The 19,863-nt window shown below is 40.8% G+C and overlaps 1 protein-coding gene across 1 annotated transcript in view; it reads left to right on the top strand.

The window, feature by feature from the left end:
- The first annotated feature begins 3,672 nt into the window (after positions 1-3,672).
- Positions 3,673-19,863, top strand: part of EYA4 (EYA transcriptional coactivator and phosphatase 4) — a 141,068-nt gene continuing 124,877 nt past the window's right edge. The window contains exons 1-2 of the mRNA XM_059468250.1: positions 3,673-3,769; positions 19,063-19,164. Coding sequence (XP_059324233.1) covers positions 19,123-19,164 — 42 coding nt within the window. The 5' untranslated portion in view covers positions 3,673-3,769; positions 19,063-19,122. The remainder of the gene's footprint in view (positions 3,770-19,062; positions 19,165-19,863) is intronic.

Raw genomic sequence — 19,863 nt, 5'->3', positions numbered from 1 at the left:
GCGGATGTGATTCTCAGTTTCGGCGTGACTGTCCACCCTCAACAAAACCAACAGCAAAACAGCAGCATCTCAATGGCATTGAGACCAGGCTCCTTACTGGGAGATTTGCCTTGGGACCATACCATATACCAACAGTGCAGGCATCTCACACCTCCACAATGTGAAGCAAGGTTACCCTGAACAAAGATACAGACAATCTTTTCAAGTCAGCTGTACATTTTAAGAGGGAGTGCAACAAATGGTTAAGAGCTTGCTTTAAAGTGATATGTCCATTAAAACGACCAATGTTACTGCAGGGCTGTTCCCCACAACACGAATTCACTTCATTGAAGTGGAAGGAAACCAGACTTCACAAAACCTTCATTACCATGTTCGAGTACCTCACAACAGACCACCGAGCTGCCACTCACTAAAGTCCCCTGGAAAGGAAGGAGTTGTTAGAATGTTTTCCCTGCAGAAGAAGCCTTTTAGCAAGATGGGTGCTGGCATTAGTCACAACTTAGTTTATGGCAAGGCTGTCAATCATAATTATTCCTACAAATCTGAGTTTTCTCCCCTTCCAATTACTCTCTAAACTCTTATTTTCAAAATTAATTTCCTATTTCTGTCTTGTCCTACACTATGTCAATTTGAAGGCTGGCTTTTGGACGCTTTTTTAGTTTAAAAGTTTTTCTAGCTGTATTTGTGTAGGTCAAAAGAGTTTTCCAAGTCTGCTCTCTTTCTGAGTGGCGAGTCTTCCAAGACAGCAAATACAGGGTTTTTATAGACTTGTTTTCATGAAGATTCAGTCATCTGAAATCCAAAATTCTTTAGGAGAAAGATGACCATGTTGATAGAATTCATTGAATGCAAATTAAGAAATTCATAGGCTTGAGTAAGTTAAATAGCTTTAAATAGTATCACCAAATGCAAAGAAAAGGCAGGTAGGAAAGAATTTTCACAAATCCATACTTTTTTCCCTCTCCTTTTTGGTGACTTGCTGACCTCAAAAGCTTCTAACATTCATGACTTCTGAAGCCCAAGACTTTTCTCTCACATCTCTCTCCAAATACAGGGCCTAACTTTTGCCTCCTCTTTTAAAACTTTTACTTAGACCCTTTGGAGAGTGAAGTTAACTTGACAGAAAGAGGATGATGCATCTGGTTGAACAACAGCCACTCAATCCACTCAGTGAAACTATAGTCAGAAGATAATACAAGGTGAAGGGTAAGAGTATGTAATGTGACTAAGCAATTAGGGATTTTCTTCTGCTTCCCCACACAATGGAGCAAAGAGGACCAAATGCAGCTGCTGAATTTCTTGCAGAGAAGAGTGTTCAGTTTCAGAGCAGGAAAGGACTTTGCCTTCATCCACGCTGACCAGCTTGAGAGAAAGGACACAAATGTATCCTATAAAAGGGTATGCCAACCAGTCCTGTCGTGTGGCATTTGATCATACTTGATCATTCAAACTCAGGATTACTTTATAGTGTTGGCTTCTTCTAGAAAAAACAAAGGGGAAAAATGAAGTGTGGACTTCACTACCTGTACTCCAGCAGATTAACATTAATCAATCCTACCCTTCAGGGCCCCCTCCTTTGCTCCCATCCTACTAACTGCAGATGTCAGGGAGTAGCAAAGGCAAAAGCTCCAGGCCCCGGGTGGGCTGTGAGGCCGGGGACCGCGGGAGGGACACTTTGGAATTGCCTGGTGGCCGGCTCAGCCGGCGGTCCGTGCCCGCCGCGGTGTTCGGAGCCGGGGCAGGGCAGTGCCGGCAGCCGAGCGGGGCAGAGCGGGTGGGCAGCGGGGCTGCCGTGGGCTGAGCGGGGCAGAGCGGGTGGGCAGCGGGGCTGCCGTGGGCTGAGCGGGGCAGAGCGGGTGGGCAGCGGGGCTGCCGTGCCGAGAGGGGCCGGCCCGGGGAGCAGCCCCTGCGGCGCTCCCGGCACAAGTGCGGAGCGGCGCCCCGGGGCCGCGCTGGCTGCCGGCCCCTCGCCCCTCTCCTTCGCGCTCCGGGACGGCCTTTTGGGGCGGGAGGGCGGGAGGGGGTTACCTTTTCTTAGGGAAGTCCCGTCCCTTGCCAGGGAAACTTTTTACGTTCCTGTGCGTGAGAGGCAACTAGTTGCACTCACTGACGTGCGAGGAGTGTTTGGCTTCTCCCGTACCAGCCTCCTCCTCCACCCACATCAACCACCCCCCCCCCCCCCCCCCGCCCCGAATTTCCCCTCCCGTTTTGCTCCGAGTTGCTCTTTATTTGTGTGTGGAGAAAGGGGTGGGGGGGACGACTTGCAGGGGGGATGTTCTGTTTTGGCCAGAGGAACAGTGCAAAAGGGGAGCCTTGGCTCGGAGAAGGTACGAGAATAAATAAATAAGGAGCGGCCCTAAAATAAAGGTAGCGGCATATCCCGGCAGCGAGAAGGTGAGTGTCTCTGACTTCCCCGTCCCTGCATCTCCCTCCCACCCCTTCTGCTCGGAGGTGGAGGAAACGGGTTCCCTGTCGCATGTGCATGTGTCCGTGGAGGGGGTGTGTGCGTCTCCTTGTATTTAGCGTTTATTCAGCACTGTTTTCATGTCGGTTCGATGACAGCAGCAGCAACAACAACAAAGTTGCTGTAAAACAAATGTGATGGGAGGGAGCAGCGGAGCCGTCCATCGCGGGTTAGAGACGAGCTTTTACCCCGGCCCCACGCGAGTTTAACTGCAAAAAAACCAAACTGGTTTTCCGTGCGGACGGGGCGACTTTTTCCACGCCCGGCCGGACTTACTGCCTCAGTCCAGGTGATGTTCCCTGCTGTTTAGCCCTCACCGCTCTTCGTCTGGGAGGCTGCTGGGGTAAGCCCCAAGACAGGAGCAAGCCGCGACGGCTGCCGTCGCATTGTTCCCCGCTTGCGCCTCCCGCCCACTCCCGGTGCGGCGGAAACGGGGGGCCGGGGCTGCGCCCCGCGATCGGCCGGGGGCTGCCGGCCCGCCCAGGCTGGGCACCGGGCTCTGCCACCCCCGGGCTGGGCACCGGGCTCTGCCGGCCGCCAACTCGCCCTGCCGACAGCCTGCCCTTGCGAGGGCCGGCGGCGGGGCCAGCGGCGGCTTGGCCGAAGGCTGTGAGGAAACAACATCTCTGATGGCGGCGTACCCTCCGGACAGAGCGGCATGAAAACACGTAGGGATGGAAGTCCTTTCCCGAAACCCGCGCTCCTCCAGCGAGAGTCCGGGCAGCGCGGGGGCAAGGCAGCCCGGCCGGGACGCCGACGGGGGCACGGGCGGCAGCGGCAGAGGAGCCGCCCGGTTCCTCTCGGTTCCTCTCGGTTCCGCCCGGTTCCGCCGCCCGCCCTCCGCCCCGCGCTGCCCCGGCCGCGCTCGGGGGTCTCCGCTCCCCCCTGCCCCGGGGCGGAGCGCTGCGAGCGTGCCGCGCTCGGGGTGCCGGCGGACGGGGCAGGCTGCTTCCCACTGCTTCCCTCTGCCTCCGGGCCGGCAGCCGTCGCTGGGGGCTCCGGCGGCCACTTTTTCGAGTGTCCGAAGGGAGCGGGGACAGGGCTGCCCGTTGTTTTTGTTCCTCTCCGTTTCCTCTCCCTGGGGGATGTCTCTTGCCCGTCCCCTCCCCCGCCCCGGCTTGTTTTTCTTGTGGTTTAAAGACAAAACGTTGCGTTTTCGGGTCGTCCCACCGCGCCCCCGCCCCCGCCGCGGTCTCCGCTCCGCCGGCGGACGGGGCACGGGGAAGCCCCGGCGTGGGGGTCCCGCCGCCTTTTCCCCCGGCGATGCGGGGACTTGTGTTTTGGTTAGAAAGCCTTTCCACGTGGGTAAGCCTTATGTGTTCATGTGTGTGTGTGTGTGTGTGTGTGCGGGTGTGTGCGCGTACTTGATCCGCGAGGAGGTAACAGGATTCTCCGTGTTCAAAACCAGCGGGCCCTTAGCCATTAATCTCCTTCTCCTGTTGTCATTACAGACACTTCCAAAGTCAGATACCCGCGGAGAGCCGCCGGCTGCGTTTCACACGGCGGTTCTCGCCGAGCCGCGGGCGCTCCGCGCCGTGCCCGGCCGGACACAGGGCTGCCCGGGGAGCAGCCCCGCGGCGCCTTCCGCCGGCAAGGGAGAGCGGGATCCCACGGCATCGCCGCTGCCAATCGGCAGTTGGCATCTAAAGTTTCATTTACATTTATGAAAGTGGCGCTCCGAGCCAAGCAGGCGCGGTGCCGCCGGCTCCGTAGCCGCGGGCAGGGCTGGCAGCCGAGCGCACGGAGGGACGCGCTCGCTTCGCCCGTGGCGGTGGGAAATAGCTGGTGGTCACCAAAACCCCGGGACGCACGCTGAACCAGACAAGGGAGCGACCTGGCCGGTTCCAGTTTAAGTATGAAGTCATGCTAGAACAGTAAGGAACGAGCATTTGCAGTTTTCTGAGTTTTGTTTTACGCGTTTCATTTGCGGAGACTAGAAAGCGTATCTAAGGTAAACTAATCAGCAGTTTAGATTTAGAGGGAGTTATGCGAAGAAGGTCTCTTTTCTGTTTGGCAGATAGATTTTCTGGTCTGACCTCGGAGTTTGATGTTAGAAGCATGTACTTTGCAATAAAGCTCAGGCCGTATCTTTGTTTCATTTCCCTAACACTCAAAAGAAGTTTCGTAAAATTGCTGCGGGTTTGACTCTTCCCCTAGCATTTCTGAAAATGCTGCCGAATAACAAACGCTTGCATACTTGCAATATATATCATACTTTGAGTAAAGTGGAAATATAGACTGACATTTATCTCTCTTTCTGGTAATTCTTTCTCTGTTTGACATCTAACATTAGCTGGGCTATGTCTGAAACAGGTCTTTTTGCCTTTTTTTTTTTTTTTATAAGTGCAGTATTTATGTTACGAAATGTTCTTCAACCAGATTTAATAGAAATGAAAGTGGAGTATGTTGACGAAACTTTTATGTATCTTTGTTCAGATAATTTGTATGCACTTATCAATTGTTACATGTATGTGGTGGTACTGATAATAAATTTAGTTGAAGGTTACTCTTTCTGGATTTGTATTTATTAATGGCTTCACAATACTTTGCAGTATAAATTTATTATGTGGATAATGCCAATGGAAGAAATAAACCCTAAACAAGCAGTGTATTGAGTAGGGCACTGGGGGGTTCTTAGTTGCAGTTCCCAGTTAAAATATTTCAAACAAGGCAACTGTAGAAATACAGCTATAGATAGTATCATGTGGCATATTTTTAGCATCTGATGCAAGTGTTAAAGTTTAACTCTTTAAACTTTATGCAACTCTTTAAACTTTATGGAAATCCTAGAATTAATGTTAAACATTGGCATTTGGTGAGGGGAAGGTACCTGTCTGTTTCCTTGATGAACTGGTGGTATTGGATGATGTTTTGTGCAATCCTCCAGTGTTAAAATTTAAAAAGCATTTTACTCTCTTAAATACGCAACTTACCACAGAAAGAAAAAAGAAATTCCTGGAATTTCTGTTGAACGTTCTAGGACACAACTATTCAATTTTTTCTGTGTTATCTTTTTCCTTCTTGAAAGTAGGGATTTTATGAACTCAGAATAAAGCAGGTCTCCCTTTTTATAAGGAGCGTTTATTCAGCATACTTCTATATTGCAGCTGCTGATCATATTTCATAGAGCTGTTAAAGCACTTAAAACCTAAAATTAGGTACTGTCTGGTAGTAAATATTTCAAATCGCTCCTTGAAGAAACGGGCTTTAAAAAGAGACATTTTGAAATATATCATTGAGAAAAAGTAATCTTGCATTGCTTTTACTCAGTGCAATATCAATCTAAATCACTGATTTCAACACAGTGTACTTTTTCGCTAGGTTTTCTTAATCTCCTGGATTTTTATTGTGATTTTATGCTGGCTTTACTTGATATCATAACCAGCTACTTTGCTCAAGCTATGTTTATGATGGCAACGCTTGAATTAACAGGTGTCGAATTAACTTCTAACATACCTGTGCTTCCAGTGAGTATTCTTGTGATACTAAGAACTGAAATGTAAGTTTCCTCGCTTCCTGGTGTGCATGTTTCTGGCTGTTAGTTGCAGAAGGTGCACACTTGCTTTTTTCCAAATTTTCGGATGAGTTAATTTACAGATTATTTACAGTATTTTCCAGTTGGGGGGTGGGGTTAGGTTTGTTTTTTAGTTGAGCATAGGAATACTTGCTCACTAGCTTTCATTTTTGGTACTGTCAGTGTTTGCAGGAAAAATGCAAGCACAGGGACATCAGACTGACAGACATATGTCAAGTTGATCAAGTATTTTTAAAGCTTTTTGGAAGTTCACCACTAAACCAAGTCTGGTAGCAGCAACACTCAGATGTCTTTGCTTTTTTCTTTGTACATAAGAATCCAGTAGTATTTCTGCTATCTGATATATCTGTAATCTTCCTGACATTTGTGTTAAAAAATCCCAGCATTTATGGCGTGCAACTGGAAGAAAAGTGTTGATATTCAGTCATTGATTGAGAGGTTTATAAGTACACCTAATAAGTGCTATTTTTCTTTATTGGATTTAAATATTGTGTAAATGTGTGTCCAACTTAACCTTTTTCTGTCATTGAAAAGCGCTAATTGATCTTGCTGACCCTGACATAATAGTATAGTTTGATATTCGAAACCTTTCAGCTTTGGCATGGCCTTTTTATCACCCCTGAGATTTCAGGGCATGGTTCTACTGAAGGTATAAACTGCTTCTCTTTGAAAAATTAAATAAAAATGGTTATTAAAAATAAATTATCGTCTTTTAAAGTCAGTAGATGTTTTAGCTATTAAAGTCTCGGGCTTTACAATATGTATTAAAAACTTTCTGAGGTACTTATATGTATTAGGTGACATTTTAGACGTTGCTGTACAGAAATCAGATTTTTATGAAATAATTTTTGGCCAATTCCAAATTTCTGTGTTGCAGTGTTATTAAATCTGTCATTAAATCACAAGTGGTTAAAGGAACTTGGACGCATTTTGCAATGCAAAAGCTCAGATAAGAAGAGCGCTCATATGTCAAATAAATAATAAAATCTATTTGAAAAGGCAGTAAAACTCACATTTTTAGTCTACATTGAAGTTTGCAATGCTGCCAGAAGGATTGCTTTTGGGATGCCTGTAATATAGGACCTTAAAGGCAAAAGCTATTTTAAAGAATTTTCTTCTTTTTATCTCCAAGCCCAAAAAATGTGTTGAATAACTGGCTGCCTTTTCGTTTTAACGTTAAACAGTGAAAATTACTTTGATGATTGATTATCCTATATTGAAATGTATCACTGGGCAGTCTCAGTCACAGGATTGTATAGGCTAGTCATTAGGCTTTTGAGCAAAATGTCAAATGCTAATGGCTGTCTGAGGAATACTAAAGTTTAAGCATTTTATTTTCAATTTGTTAAAATTTAACTTATTTCTCCAAGGGAAGATTATAATGACTGGTGATTATCTTCAGAGCTTCTCACTCCATAAGCCAGTCAAACTTTTTTGGTTTTAGGCCGTTAGGCTTGGGTAGTAGACAGTAAAGTTTGAGTTAGGCTGCAGTTACCATGGATTTGAAAATAATTAGTTTGGAGGATTTCTATGCGTAAATTAGTTTGGAGATCTGTGTCTTTTTCCTAGAACTAACTAAATAAATACTATTACAGTGACTTTTCACTGAGCAGCTGTCTGTAGAACTGCAGCAGAGGGCAGTTCTGTTGGATGTAATTTAAATGCTGTCTCTAAAGAACTCAGTCTGCCTGGGCTGACTGAATACTCTCTTTGCACTAGGGTTGTGCCAGGCTATACAAAATTTGACTAATTTGGAGCAGAAAATTACAGAAAAGACCTCCCAAGGCAACCTGAAAAATATTCACACAAAGACTGATTTTTTTTGCATAGATGTTAACTTATTAGTTACGTGATTTAGTTAATATGCACTAGGTTTTTTGGCAGCATTAAAATGAAATACTATTGTGATGTGACCCAGTATAAGCTCACATTCTCAGCAGTGAAAAATTACTGCTGCCTTTTTTTTTTTTTAATTGGGTAGATCAACAAGTAACTAGTCTACTCTTGACATATATATAATTAAACCACAAAAACTTACATTAAAATACCATGGAAGGTCTGATTTAGACCATAAAAGTAAAAGAAACACAGAGCTGAGTTTGCAATTTTTCAAATAATTCTCCTCTATGACTGTGTGTATATAACTATTGAAATCAATGCTGGTGCATGAGGTAATTGGAAACTTAACTTGATGTTTTGTGCCAGATCCTTAGCTGTTGCAAATTGGAGTAGGAATGCTGAAATTACTGGAGTGGTCTCACATTATGCCAGATGAGTATCTAGTCCTCTATTCTTAGTTCAGTCTGCTCTTTTGATGGGATATTGCAATATACATTATATGTGTGAGATTACATACACAGAGAAGTGATCCTGAAATACTTAGGAAAATAAAAAAGAGAGTTAAGTGCAAATGTCCAAATTGTATTTTTTTTCTTCCTTTCAAGGCATTTTCATACTCCTATGTTCGAACTTTTTTTTTTGTTTCATTTTATACATGACTACAGAAATGCCTTTTACAGTAACTGTACTTTTGAAAATGATGCGGTTAGAAATATTGCTAATTGTCTGTATTTTTTTTTTTAATTCTATTAAGGCAATATTGTTGCTCAAAGAAATGAGTAATTACGTTTTGCTTGTTCAGGGACATTTCATGAAATCCAAGCCTATTCAATGAAAGGCATGAAGTCCATATTTAATCCCATCTGGATGTTTCTTTTTATTCACTGTAGTATATTCCCAGAACATCACAGAAAATGAAGTTTACCTTATTCCCAGGAGAGAGCAGCTAAACCAGCTTCTGTACACTTCAGTTTGTGCATCCTGACATCATGCTGCATATGAGTTCTTTCTTCCAGCTCTCCTGAGTGTCCCAGCATAGATGTGGTCTCACAAAACCAGGCACAGCTCAGGGAGGTTATGCACATTTCCTCGCCAAGTTCTAGCAATGCAACTCAGACTCAACCTAGCATTTCTGTTCTGGTCCTCTTAGCACAGAGAACTGGTAAGTTGAGAACTTACCAGGGCTGAATGATGTAGAAGTTTTTTCAAATGCAGTGATTATATTCTGGGATAGGGTCTTGAAAATAACGTTTGTTACCCCAAGGCAAGATTTAAACTATGATAGATTTTCCAAATAGGAAGATGAAAGTAATTTTCCACTCAGCCAACCCATTTTTATGCTTATTCTAATCAGGCATGGTAGATGGATGTAATATAATGATCAAATTATTTTTTTTCAGTTAACTGCACTTTCAGAGAATCAATTTTTGTGTTCAATGTATAATCTGAATCGTGTGCTCACTGTGCAGCAGTATGTCTGGGAGTTACCTGCAACATGAGGTGTTTCAGCTGAAATGGCTAGATGATGTGTTCCCTAGTCATTTCTGGTATCTAGTTAGCTATGTTTCAGCTTGTTTTCCAATTTTCTGACTAAATGATAGTTTGATTTCTCCAAGAGTTAGATGAGCAGTCAAATTTTTGGCATGAAACAAATGAAATAGAAGAGTTTGCTCCCTGGTAGTTGTGAAACTGCCCAGTTTTTTGAAGGAAGTCCAGGATTGGAACAACAGCTTGCCTGATGCTGTCAAATCGGAACTAAGTCTGAAATAGTTTGATTTTAAGGTCTGTAGGAACAGATCCAGCATTTTGCTCTGTTTTTGCATCATTACACAGGGGTATTTGTTCATATAAGCATCAATAGCAGTAACCTCATCTGAAGTCCTACCTCCATCTGCGGAAGTTTCCTGCGGCAGAGGACAGAAAAGCGTGAAGCCCTGGTTTCACATTTGGTGGCAGCACTTCTAAAGCAGCCCCTCAGCCCGCCTCTGCTGGCCACTCGTTTAAGTTGGATCCACTCTTGCTGTGGTTCACAAACAGCTGTGCTGGCAGTGAGGCAAAGGTCGGAATGAGTGGCAGCAACCGAGCTGCTGAGTCTGGCAGGGGTGCTGCAGAAATAGCTGCAGAACCACAGTCTCCGTTACCTAATCTGCCACTTCTATTAACTGAAGTGCAGGGTCAAGTCTGTGGGATAGGTGGAATTTTTCAGAATGAAAACATTGTCTACAAAAATCATCCCTTGATCTTTAATCAAAAGGTTGTGTTGATGCAGGGATTATTGACTAAAATCAAAGTAGCTGCAAATAAGTGGCAGATACACGTGCAAGTTAAAACAATAGGGAATGTACTGGGGCCTTTGGAGGGGACAGTTGTGATTTTCTTGAAGGAAGTTCAGACGTGATACCAGACGACAGAACTTTTCCAGATCTTTGCACTGCGTCCAAAAGCTGGGCTTGCAGGGAGCGGCGGAGCATAACTCCTCTAGAAGTGGGATGTCATTGCCAAGGGCTGCAGCGCTCGTGACAGGCTGCACTCTTTTATCACTATTCCTGGGGAAAGAAGTGCAATAATTTCTCAGAAGTGGCCATTACATAGCTGTCACTGTAGACAAGTGCTTAATTTATGGCAACTATTTTTTATTAGTCTCCACTGTCACAAAGTATTAACTTACAGGCTATCACGTTCCAAATGCCTTTTTTTATGTTGTTCCCATATAACACTGAAATATGCATACTGTACCGCATAATGGGTTTATGAACACTCAGGCAAGCCAAACCAGTGATATTATTTTTGATGTGAGTACATGTTTGATTTCCAAAGATAAGTGTAGTGATGTAATAAAGTTCTGTAAGTCTGTCTTGAGTTGACATGACTTTTTGATTAACAAAGTTGAGGGATACAAAATCAACTTGGCACAAATGAAATGGATTAAACGGCAAACTAAAGCACAGATTTCACAAATAGTTACTTGTTAATGAGTCTTTAAAAAGTGTGTTATTACAAAGGGTTTTTCAGGGGGCAATCATCAAATCAAAACCTGTTTATTATTTTACCAGTGACACCAAGATTAGTAAGCTCTACAAGAAGTAATACCCTTGATTAGAACAATTGCTGACATAATAAAAGATATTTTTCTTCTTACAAACTTCCTTATACTTCTGTTGTTAGACTGTAATGCCTAAAGTACTGCTACTACAAAGACTGAGGAATGGGTAAATAGTGACGAGAGCAGATTGATGAGAATAGCTGGCTCATTGAGCAAACTCAAAGCAAGCAAACAGTATGCACTTCACTACATGCCAGCAGTTTATTTAAAAAAAAACAAATAACAAATGGAAGCCATAGAAAATTATAATGATAGTATTGCAGCCCAAAAAAGGAGCAGAAACTTAAACTAAGTACTCAGCAGAGTAAGAGGGGTTACATTAGCTGTATAGGTAATATGGGTGCATCTACTAATGTAAAGCTATATGCTTTCTTAGCTTTAGAAAGCTTTATAAAATTGGAGGTTTCAGATTTAAGAACAGAGGAGTGATTAAACATTGGAAGATGTTTCTTCCAGGGAATTAATGGAATTAACAAATTTTAGTTCATCAAAGGAGAATGTAACATAGTTTGATCACAGCTAATAAATATGTAAATGAGGAAATGTGGTAAAGGATGTATTGTCAAAGTAGTTTTTTTCGTTAAAATTTGAGAATACCTGTTTTTTACAATTACTTCGTGTGGCATACTTACTGCTGGCTCATAGTAAAAGAGATTTGCCTGTAGGATTGCAAGCTGTTCTGTGGATGCCACAACATTTCAGTTGCCTGTGGGGACTGCTGATGGGCCAGGAGCCGAAATGAATGGAGGCAGCTCATGTGAGGATCAGCAGCATAAAAATGTAGATTACACAGGACATCTGGTATGGGGTTTTGCATTTTCTTTGTGCTGGACAAAGGTGGTACATAGAAAATGTTATACTTTGTCATTGTATTCTGATGGTTTCAGTTTGACTTGATGGCTGGGGTGCAGCAGTGTTAGTTTTGGTGAGTAATAATTTTTCTGTTCTGCAAGAAAGCACCCGAGCAGCATGCTGGCACCAGAAGGAGTTCTGTATTCCGGGACAGTTCTGCATTCACACTATTTGTTTTCCACTGTTCATGGAATGAAGAAATAGCAGTTTCTAAAATGCAATATTTAGGAGTTACTGTCAACTTTAGTTAAGAAAAACATTTCATTTCTTCTACCAAACCGGAACCAAAATACCCAAGTTTCTTTTCAGTGAGTTTACTTTGTATTTCTTTCTGACATTTCAAAATGTTCCATTCAAGAATTTCATGTGAGACACTTGGCAGTAACAGGGATAGCAGCTGCTGAGCAATGACTCTCACACCTAAAAAGGATGGGCATGCTGTAAACTTCCTTCTTCATCAGGATGTTTCTAGTATGCCTAGCAAGTAATTTGAACTTCTACAGTAACTCTGATTGCATCCTCATGCTGCTGAATACACTCTTCAAAGTGTGGTATGATTTTCAAAGCAGGTAGGATGAATAGGTATGATGCTGTCACAGCTTTCATGATACCATGTGGCTGGATTCTTTGCATTAAGTTTTTCAGCCTTGTAAAATGGCAGTTTGGTTTTACCTTGTGGATATGCTAATTTTTAGGTTCTCCTAAATTCTAAAATATTTCTGTTCTAGAAATAACCTTTATTGTTATTTTATGCTTATTTTGTGTCACAGGGTTTTTTGAGGGTTTTTTTACGTGTAAAATGTAGATTAGACATGTGGTTTAGGGAGAGGGAATAAGAAATAATTAATATTTTCAAGTTGACAGTGTGTCTTTAAATACTCTAGCTAACCAAGTATAGACTTTCTCTCTATGTTTCAATGGCTTGTTTATAAATAATTAAAATGTTTTCTTTGGTTTGTTCACAGCTATTTTGTACAAAAAAAAAAAGGAGAAGAAAATTATCTGAGAAGTTAAGCAAAATGCTCTGTCTAGTAAAATCCAAAATCCTTCTCCCTAAAAAAATCTACTTGTTTAAAACATTGAAATGGCCCACTAGTAGGAAAATGAAACAAAAATTTTAGTTAAAAAATTTAAAAGGGTATGCTTCTATCTGTGGCATCTTTGCATTACTTGTTTGGGTTTTGTGTCCGCTTTGATTACTGAATTTAGTGTCTGGCATGAATTCACGTGCTCAGAAAGGAAGATGGAAATAACAAGCTATGTCACAGTTAAAATTTATTTTTTTTCAGGAGAAGGAGAAGGTAAAAGGAAACTAGACAAGCTCAGAACTGTAAATGTGTGGTGGATGTTGAAGATCCCACGCCTGTTCTTAACATGCATCCTAACCCAAGATCTGAAAATAAATGTTGTGTTAGCAGGAACAAATACTATTTCATCTCCAGCAGGGATTGTAGCAAGACTCTAAATCTAGTAATGTCTGACATCACACCTTGAGGCTTATTAATTTTAGAAGCACACTTTCTATATACATTAGAATATATACCATATACCCAGCTTAAACATATGCATGTTCTAATGCACATCCATGCTGGATATGTGCTGGGATGAGGACACTGAATGGATCCTAAAGGGTGTCCTGTGCAGCCCCCTCCAAGTAATCCATACATTGTCACCCAGGTATTTACTGTGAAAATGAAGGCTATTTGTAGAGAAAGCAGCTGGGTGGATACATTTGCTTTTCAGCTCATCCTGGAAATTCCTCCTGTATTCCTTCCCTGTTCACAACAGTGTATGTGGCAAAAATAGGGTATTCATCTGTGTTACATTGCATTAATTGTTCTGTGAAATCTCAGCATAATTAAAATTATCCCAAATAAGGAGAAATCTACCTTCTCTGTTTAAGCAATGCATCTTCAAATGCAAATCAATGTAGGCAGGTGCTCAGCAGAACACAAAACCCAGGGAAGACTATTCCATTCCATCAGGGCTTGCTGAAAATGCCTGGAGCTAAAATTGGTGGTACATGATGTTATAGCTTGCTGTCCTCTCCACCGCATACCAAAGGCTCCGGGTGAGGAAGGTGCTCAATTTTTTGGAAGTCACTAACATGGAAGTAGGAACTGGATGTGCTACAAATGCTTCCAGAATGCTCTAAAACTTCTCTGAGTGTAAAATTCTCATTCTCAGAAAGCTAAAAGTGGACTGAAATCAAACTGATCCAAAGACAGCCATATTTAACCCTCTACAGAGGAGGCCCAAGGAAGGGAAAAAAAGTATTAGAAGAAGAGGAAGGAAAAGACAATATTCTCATTAATTCTCTAGACTATGGAGCAAGATTTGTTTCTGTAATAAAATAGGTGTTTTTCACGAGGCTCATATTGCTATCAGATAGTAGACATCAGCTAATGGAAGGGCCTCAGCTAAACCTAAAGACACATGCAAAATTCCTGAGCCATTTCTGCTTTCATCAAGAATCCTTCTGGAATAAGAAAAGTAAAATTTGAGAATTAAAATAATTTTAAAATTCTGAATATATATCTGTTGACCTGCTTGTTTTCCTCAGGGAAGAATACGTGTCCCTGAAAAGGTCATACTGTCAGGATGGCTTTGTTTGGCTGACAAAGTTGAAGTTCTAATAAATCAGCATTTGGTTTCCTTTTAATTTGGGAAATTAAAAGTATATATTATCTTTTTCAAGATACTTTATTTTATCAAGTATATTTTATCTTTTTCACATTTATATTTTATCTGTTTCACGTGAGACTTTCTGAGATAGACATACCAGACAACCAGAAGGATGTTTTCTTAGGTAGGAAATTACTGAATATTAGATAGTGCCTGTTTGTTACTGCCCATTCCCTTTCCCCTGTTCCTTAAAAGAAACAGGCTCCATGGGAAACAATTAGCATGAAATAATCCAATTTAATGAGATTGCAGTGCATATACACTAGTTTCTTGTACTGATTCTAAAGCAATTTTCCCATTACCTGCCTTGCCTAATCTTTCACACTCTCTTGAATGTGCTTTATTCTACTCAGATGTTCTGTAGGAGTGGTGCAAACCCAAAGTGAGACTTGTCCGAGGGACTGTGAGAGTTTGGGCTCTGGAGCCCGTCCTCACTTACTGGTTCACATCCTGCATTGATTCAGTGGCAGCTATCAGCACTAAGTGCTATCACAGATTGCTGAAGTTGAGCACTAGAAAATAAGAAATTGCTCCATTTGTGACTGCTGCTCTCTGAACATTTTGACTCCCAACCTGTGGCTGTGACAGAAATTGGTTCTTTTTTGTAGCTGAATGCATTGTGTAAACCACAGCAGCATTCTTCTGCTAGGCTCATTACCAACACATTTTAAAATGTGTAAAACAGTGTAGTATATTTGCCTGGGAACATGAAATTTCTGAACTATATTGCCAGAGCATCACATGATACAGCCTCGGAAGAACTAGGGAGCATCACGTGATATAATCTCAGTAGAAGTAGGTATTCTTTAGACAAAACAGAATAAAAAGAATGTGACAATGTGCCCAAGGCTATTAATAATGTGAAAAAATGTGGTAGAAATTGAGGACAACTCTCCCCCTGCCCCTGAATTTCATTTCAGAAGACCAATTCCTAGTGGCTGAAGAGAGGACTTTTCTTCCCAAGTTTTTGTGTTGAAGGGAAATGGGGGAGGTTTTTTGTCTGATGGCCAAACTCCTCTTCCTTGTGATGGATTCTTCTTGGAGATCCATATCCCCATCTGGCCAACCGGGGGGCCTGAGGCAGCCTCTGAGATACTCTTGGGAAACTTCAAGTGTTTTGAGGCTGGTTTTTACCTGTGGCTCCCCAAGCTTCACATTCTATCTTGAGCTTGTGGAAGTTGCAGCCCAGGATCATAGCAGACATCCCATAGAAAATGAGATTGCATTACATTTTCAGTCATTTATAAAGCAGAGTGCAGCAAATCCTCAAGCAGTTTATTTTCTTTAACTTATGTGTGTATCTCTGGAAGGAAACACATGGTCAAGTTTCTCCTCATGGTCAAGTCCTGGAAGTCGCAGTTTAAATTTGATGAAGTGTTTTATTCCCCCAGATAAAAACAAATAAATAAAAAATTAAATTTAAATGCATTTGTTGATGAGGAAAGTCAGGAATCCTCCTAATTAAGACATTTCTTAGAAAGGTAAAATTTTTATCTGGGAGCATAAAACACTTCATCAGTTTTAAAGCCACATCTGCACATCTGCAAGGAGTGGGTAAAGAGGAGAAACAGGCATTTTTCTTCATTCTGGCTTGTCTGTGAGTTTAAGACTTTTAACAACAGTTTTAAAAATATTTAAACCCAGTTAGAAACACTTGCAATATAGTAGGGATAAAAGTGCCCTCCCTCCCTCTGTTTTTAATCTGGTTCTCTTGATGGAATAAACTACAAGGTTGAATTGGTAACTGGATTATTGCCTCATAAAACAGCACGGGGTTACTATTATCCTTTAATTTTATATCTTTATTAGGGAGTAATGTTGGTCTTATTTAAATCACTGACTTCTCTAATGGTTTTTCTCCCCTTTTACAAATTTATAAAACTAAACCCTAAAGGATTTGGTCTAAGTGCAATTGGCATAACTACCATTATAAAAATCTTTCTGTTAGCAGTTGGTTATAATCAGCTGCTTTAACTGGGCTCAGAATGAAGCAGAATTTAGCTGTTGATAGGTAGAATAATACTGATAAAATATTATTTCTGAATTTTATTTCAAAAAGCTCCATTTCCAGTAAGGACTTCTGAATTTTGAGGCAGTGTAAAGATGAACAGCAGTGCCCTGGAAACTTATAATTTAGCACGTTTGTGCAAATGATGTATGAAACATATTTTGTATTTCTACAAAGACTTAAAGAAGCTTGTCTTTGTCTTGAAATTCAGTAAAGTAACTTTAAAATTCATGAAAGTTGGTCTTTTTTAGAAGGCAACTAATACAAGTGGCTTATTTAATGATGCATTCCAGTGAATACACCCACCTGAATTTTGGAACACAACACATACTGTGGGTGAATCATTGGCAGTTCTTAGTAGTAAAACTCCTATTGGATTTGTGTCATCATGATGTATTTTAAATTTTGATACACTGGGTTCATTCTTGGAAAAATGTGACATCCATTGGTTGATCTCAGAGTGCTTTGATTAAGCATCCATTAATAGGGAAAGAAACATGGGCCTGTCTGTTCTGGTGTAGCTCTGTAGCTGAGTTATAGTTGGGTTTTATACAGAAAGTGAAGAATCTGCCACCTTCAGTGCCTGACTGACCCAATTAGAGCATTTGCTGTTTGAATGCAAGCCAGGTACTGACTTTTCAGTCAGTATACTTAGAAACTGGTCAAATAATTTGCTGCAAATTTTGTATTTTGACCATTTTTTTCTGAGAGCAATCTTACCAGTGCAATAACATGAACACACTACAACCTTTTAATTAAATCAAAGCAGATTTTAAGATATTAATGGAATATTTTAGTATCAGTCAGAATCATCACTGTGTTTGCAGATGCCTCCTTTGATTGGGACTGCTGCAGGCAATGCCATGTAGAGCTGCTTTCTCTTAAAATATCCATTGTTCATGGCAGGCTCCTTTCTGAAAATTGCCTATAGTGGGTGTTTTAAAGAAGCCCTTCAATTCCTCTTTTAGCTTCATTGAACAAAGACTGGAGAAGATATTTACAAATACAGGAGTGTGGGCTCCACATTGACCAAAAAGTAATGGGAAGTGATTAGTTTTGCTGAAGGCATTGTGAGGGAGGACATTGATGTCTTGGATCCCTCTGAAATTGAGAGGATACTAAAACCATTTTGAAAAGCATGAATTATTTTCAACTGTATGATATGGTGAAATACATGCAACATGATTTTCTTGAAATTTGTCTTTTCCTTATGTAACATCATGGCAAAAATTAGTGAAATGTGAATGAAAATAATTTTGAAACCTAGGCAAGAGGGAAGAAAGAGGGTGTCATTTGGTGTCAGGAAAAATCCAGGTGAAACTTGAAAGCAGGGTAGACTGAGGCTGTGCATTTGTGTGTGTTCTAGAAAATATCTATGCAAAACAAAATTACTTCTGGGGATTAAGTGGAGGTATGGCAAGTAAGTGGCACTTGGGATTAAGAGAGGATATATTCACAGGGCAATGCAGGGCAGTGGGTGAGAATATGTGGCTTGTTCCACATAGGTTCCATGGGTCAGGTTCCTTTCAAATACTCTGCAAATGCCAATACAGCTGTCCATGTTTTACCCTTGGTTGTGTTTATTAGTGCTTGCTGGTCAGAATTTAAAACAGAGATCAATAATATGTTTATATTATTGAGCACAGTCCATGGCAATTCCTTGTGGTGCCTTCTTGATAAACAAATCTAGGTGATATTGATAAGTAAATCCAGGATGTTTGGGTTCCTTAATATATGTGTTTACATATTGGTTTTTTTAATGTAACATGAGTTTTGGTTAATGATGTGATTATTGCATATATTAAATATCTCTGTCACATTTTTTTTTGTTCTAAATGATGCAAATTTGCTTAACTCCAAAATGGATCTTTTCTGAGAATGGAGGTTGTAAAATAATGGTGTGGCTTTATAGTTAGGGCTACCATGACCATTCACAGGCAGAACTGGAAAATAGAATTTTCCTATTGAAGACCTCCATATTTGATGAGAATGATTCACCCTATTAGAGAAGGTATAGACATAGCAGATAATTAGTATAATGTCTCTCATTTAGCACTTTGTAGGGAGCCACTTGTTACAAACCACTTTGTGTATTTAATTTAATCCTAAAGAAATTTAATGAACCTTAGAGAGGGGACTTCATGCTGATAATTGCATAATAACCTGTTTTTATGTCAGACAATGGCTAAGAGGTTATCATTAAATGTGTATTAAGCAGTTCTGTTCTATAACTGTCTTTCTAAGATGTTCTCTCAAGGGTTATCATTTGTTGACTACTTAAACAGCTGCCTGTATTCAACATTTTAGCTTCTTTATTGATTTGTTTTCAGAGCTATTTTTTCTCTTGAAGGAGCCAAAGAAAAGTCCCTGTTTCTGTTGGTATATTTTAGATAGTTCCAAGAGTAGTACTGAAAGTGTTGAAGCACTTTACATGAAAATAATCTTCATATGGGAACTTTGCTTTAGATTTTAGTGAAACCATAACCTCAGTTAGGGTGTTTGTTAATTGCAGATTTGTCTTACAAGTGAGGACCATAGATTAACATGCTGTTTTTTAATCTTCTCTTTTAATTTAGACTACTGAGTTGTAAATTGAAAGGAAGATAATTTCTGCTTGTGGAGGAAAAGAAAGGTGAATGACCTCAATGGAAGACTCCCAGGATCTAAGTGAACAGTCAGTAAGTATAAATGTTGCTAAATTGAATGGAATAAATTGAACTCTGTTCAACCAAGTTGTGTGAAAGGATTTTACTTTGGATTTGAAAATTGTAGTAAGATCTGGGGAAATCTTCTGAGTTCCTAGTTTTAAACCTTTTAGTTTGTACATTAAATGTTAAAAGTGGCTTTAATCTTTTTTCCCTGTTGAAAGAAACAAGATCTTTGTTTTGTAAAATTTTGCTGAACTACAATTGTTAGAGGGATATAATTAAGCTGCATTGGAAGAATAAAAATTTAGAAACGTTCACAGTGGTATGCCTTGTTCAAATAATTGCATTAAAATGTATGTCCATAGTGGTCTGTCCGTTTTTCCAAATCAAGGGTTACTAAAAACAGAAGCAAAAAATTTCAAATGGTCAGACTGGCAGATGACATACACTAATTTTTTTCAGGATTCTCTTGGATTTCAAAGGGATTGTGAGAATTGGTAGTCTATCTCCCATCCCAAGTCAGAGACAGATTCTTCTTTTCACTGATAACATTTCTGGGAAAAATGGGGTGGACATTTTTTCTCCTTTCCTTTCTTATTTTTCCTTGCCTTTAAGGATATCATCTTCAGATCTCCTCACCACCAGACTACAGTTCTGAAGGGACAGCAGGCTCTGAGCAAATTCAAAACTATCTGGTCTTGCCATCCAATGTATTGGGCTTTTCAGCAT

The sequence above is a fragment of the Ammospiza nelsoni genome, chromosome 3 (genome assembly GCF_027579445.1).
Source record: "Ammospiza nelsoni isolate bAmmNel1 chromosome 3, bAmmNel1.pri, whole genome shotgun sequence".
Classification (NCBI taxonomy): Eukaryota; Metazoa; Chordata; class Aves; order Passeriformes; family Passerellidae; genus Ammospiza; species Ammospiza nelsoni.
The sequence above is the reverse complement of the archived record's forward strand: the minus strand, read 5'-3'. Positions and strand labels throughout refer to the sequence as shown.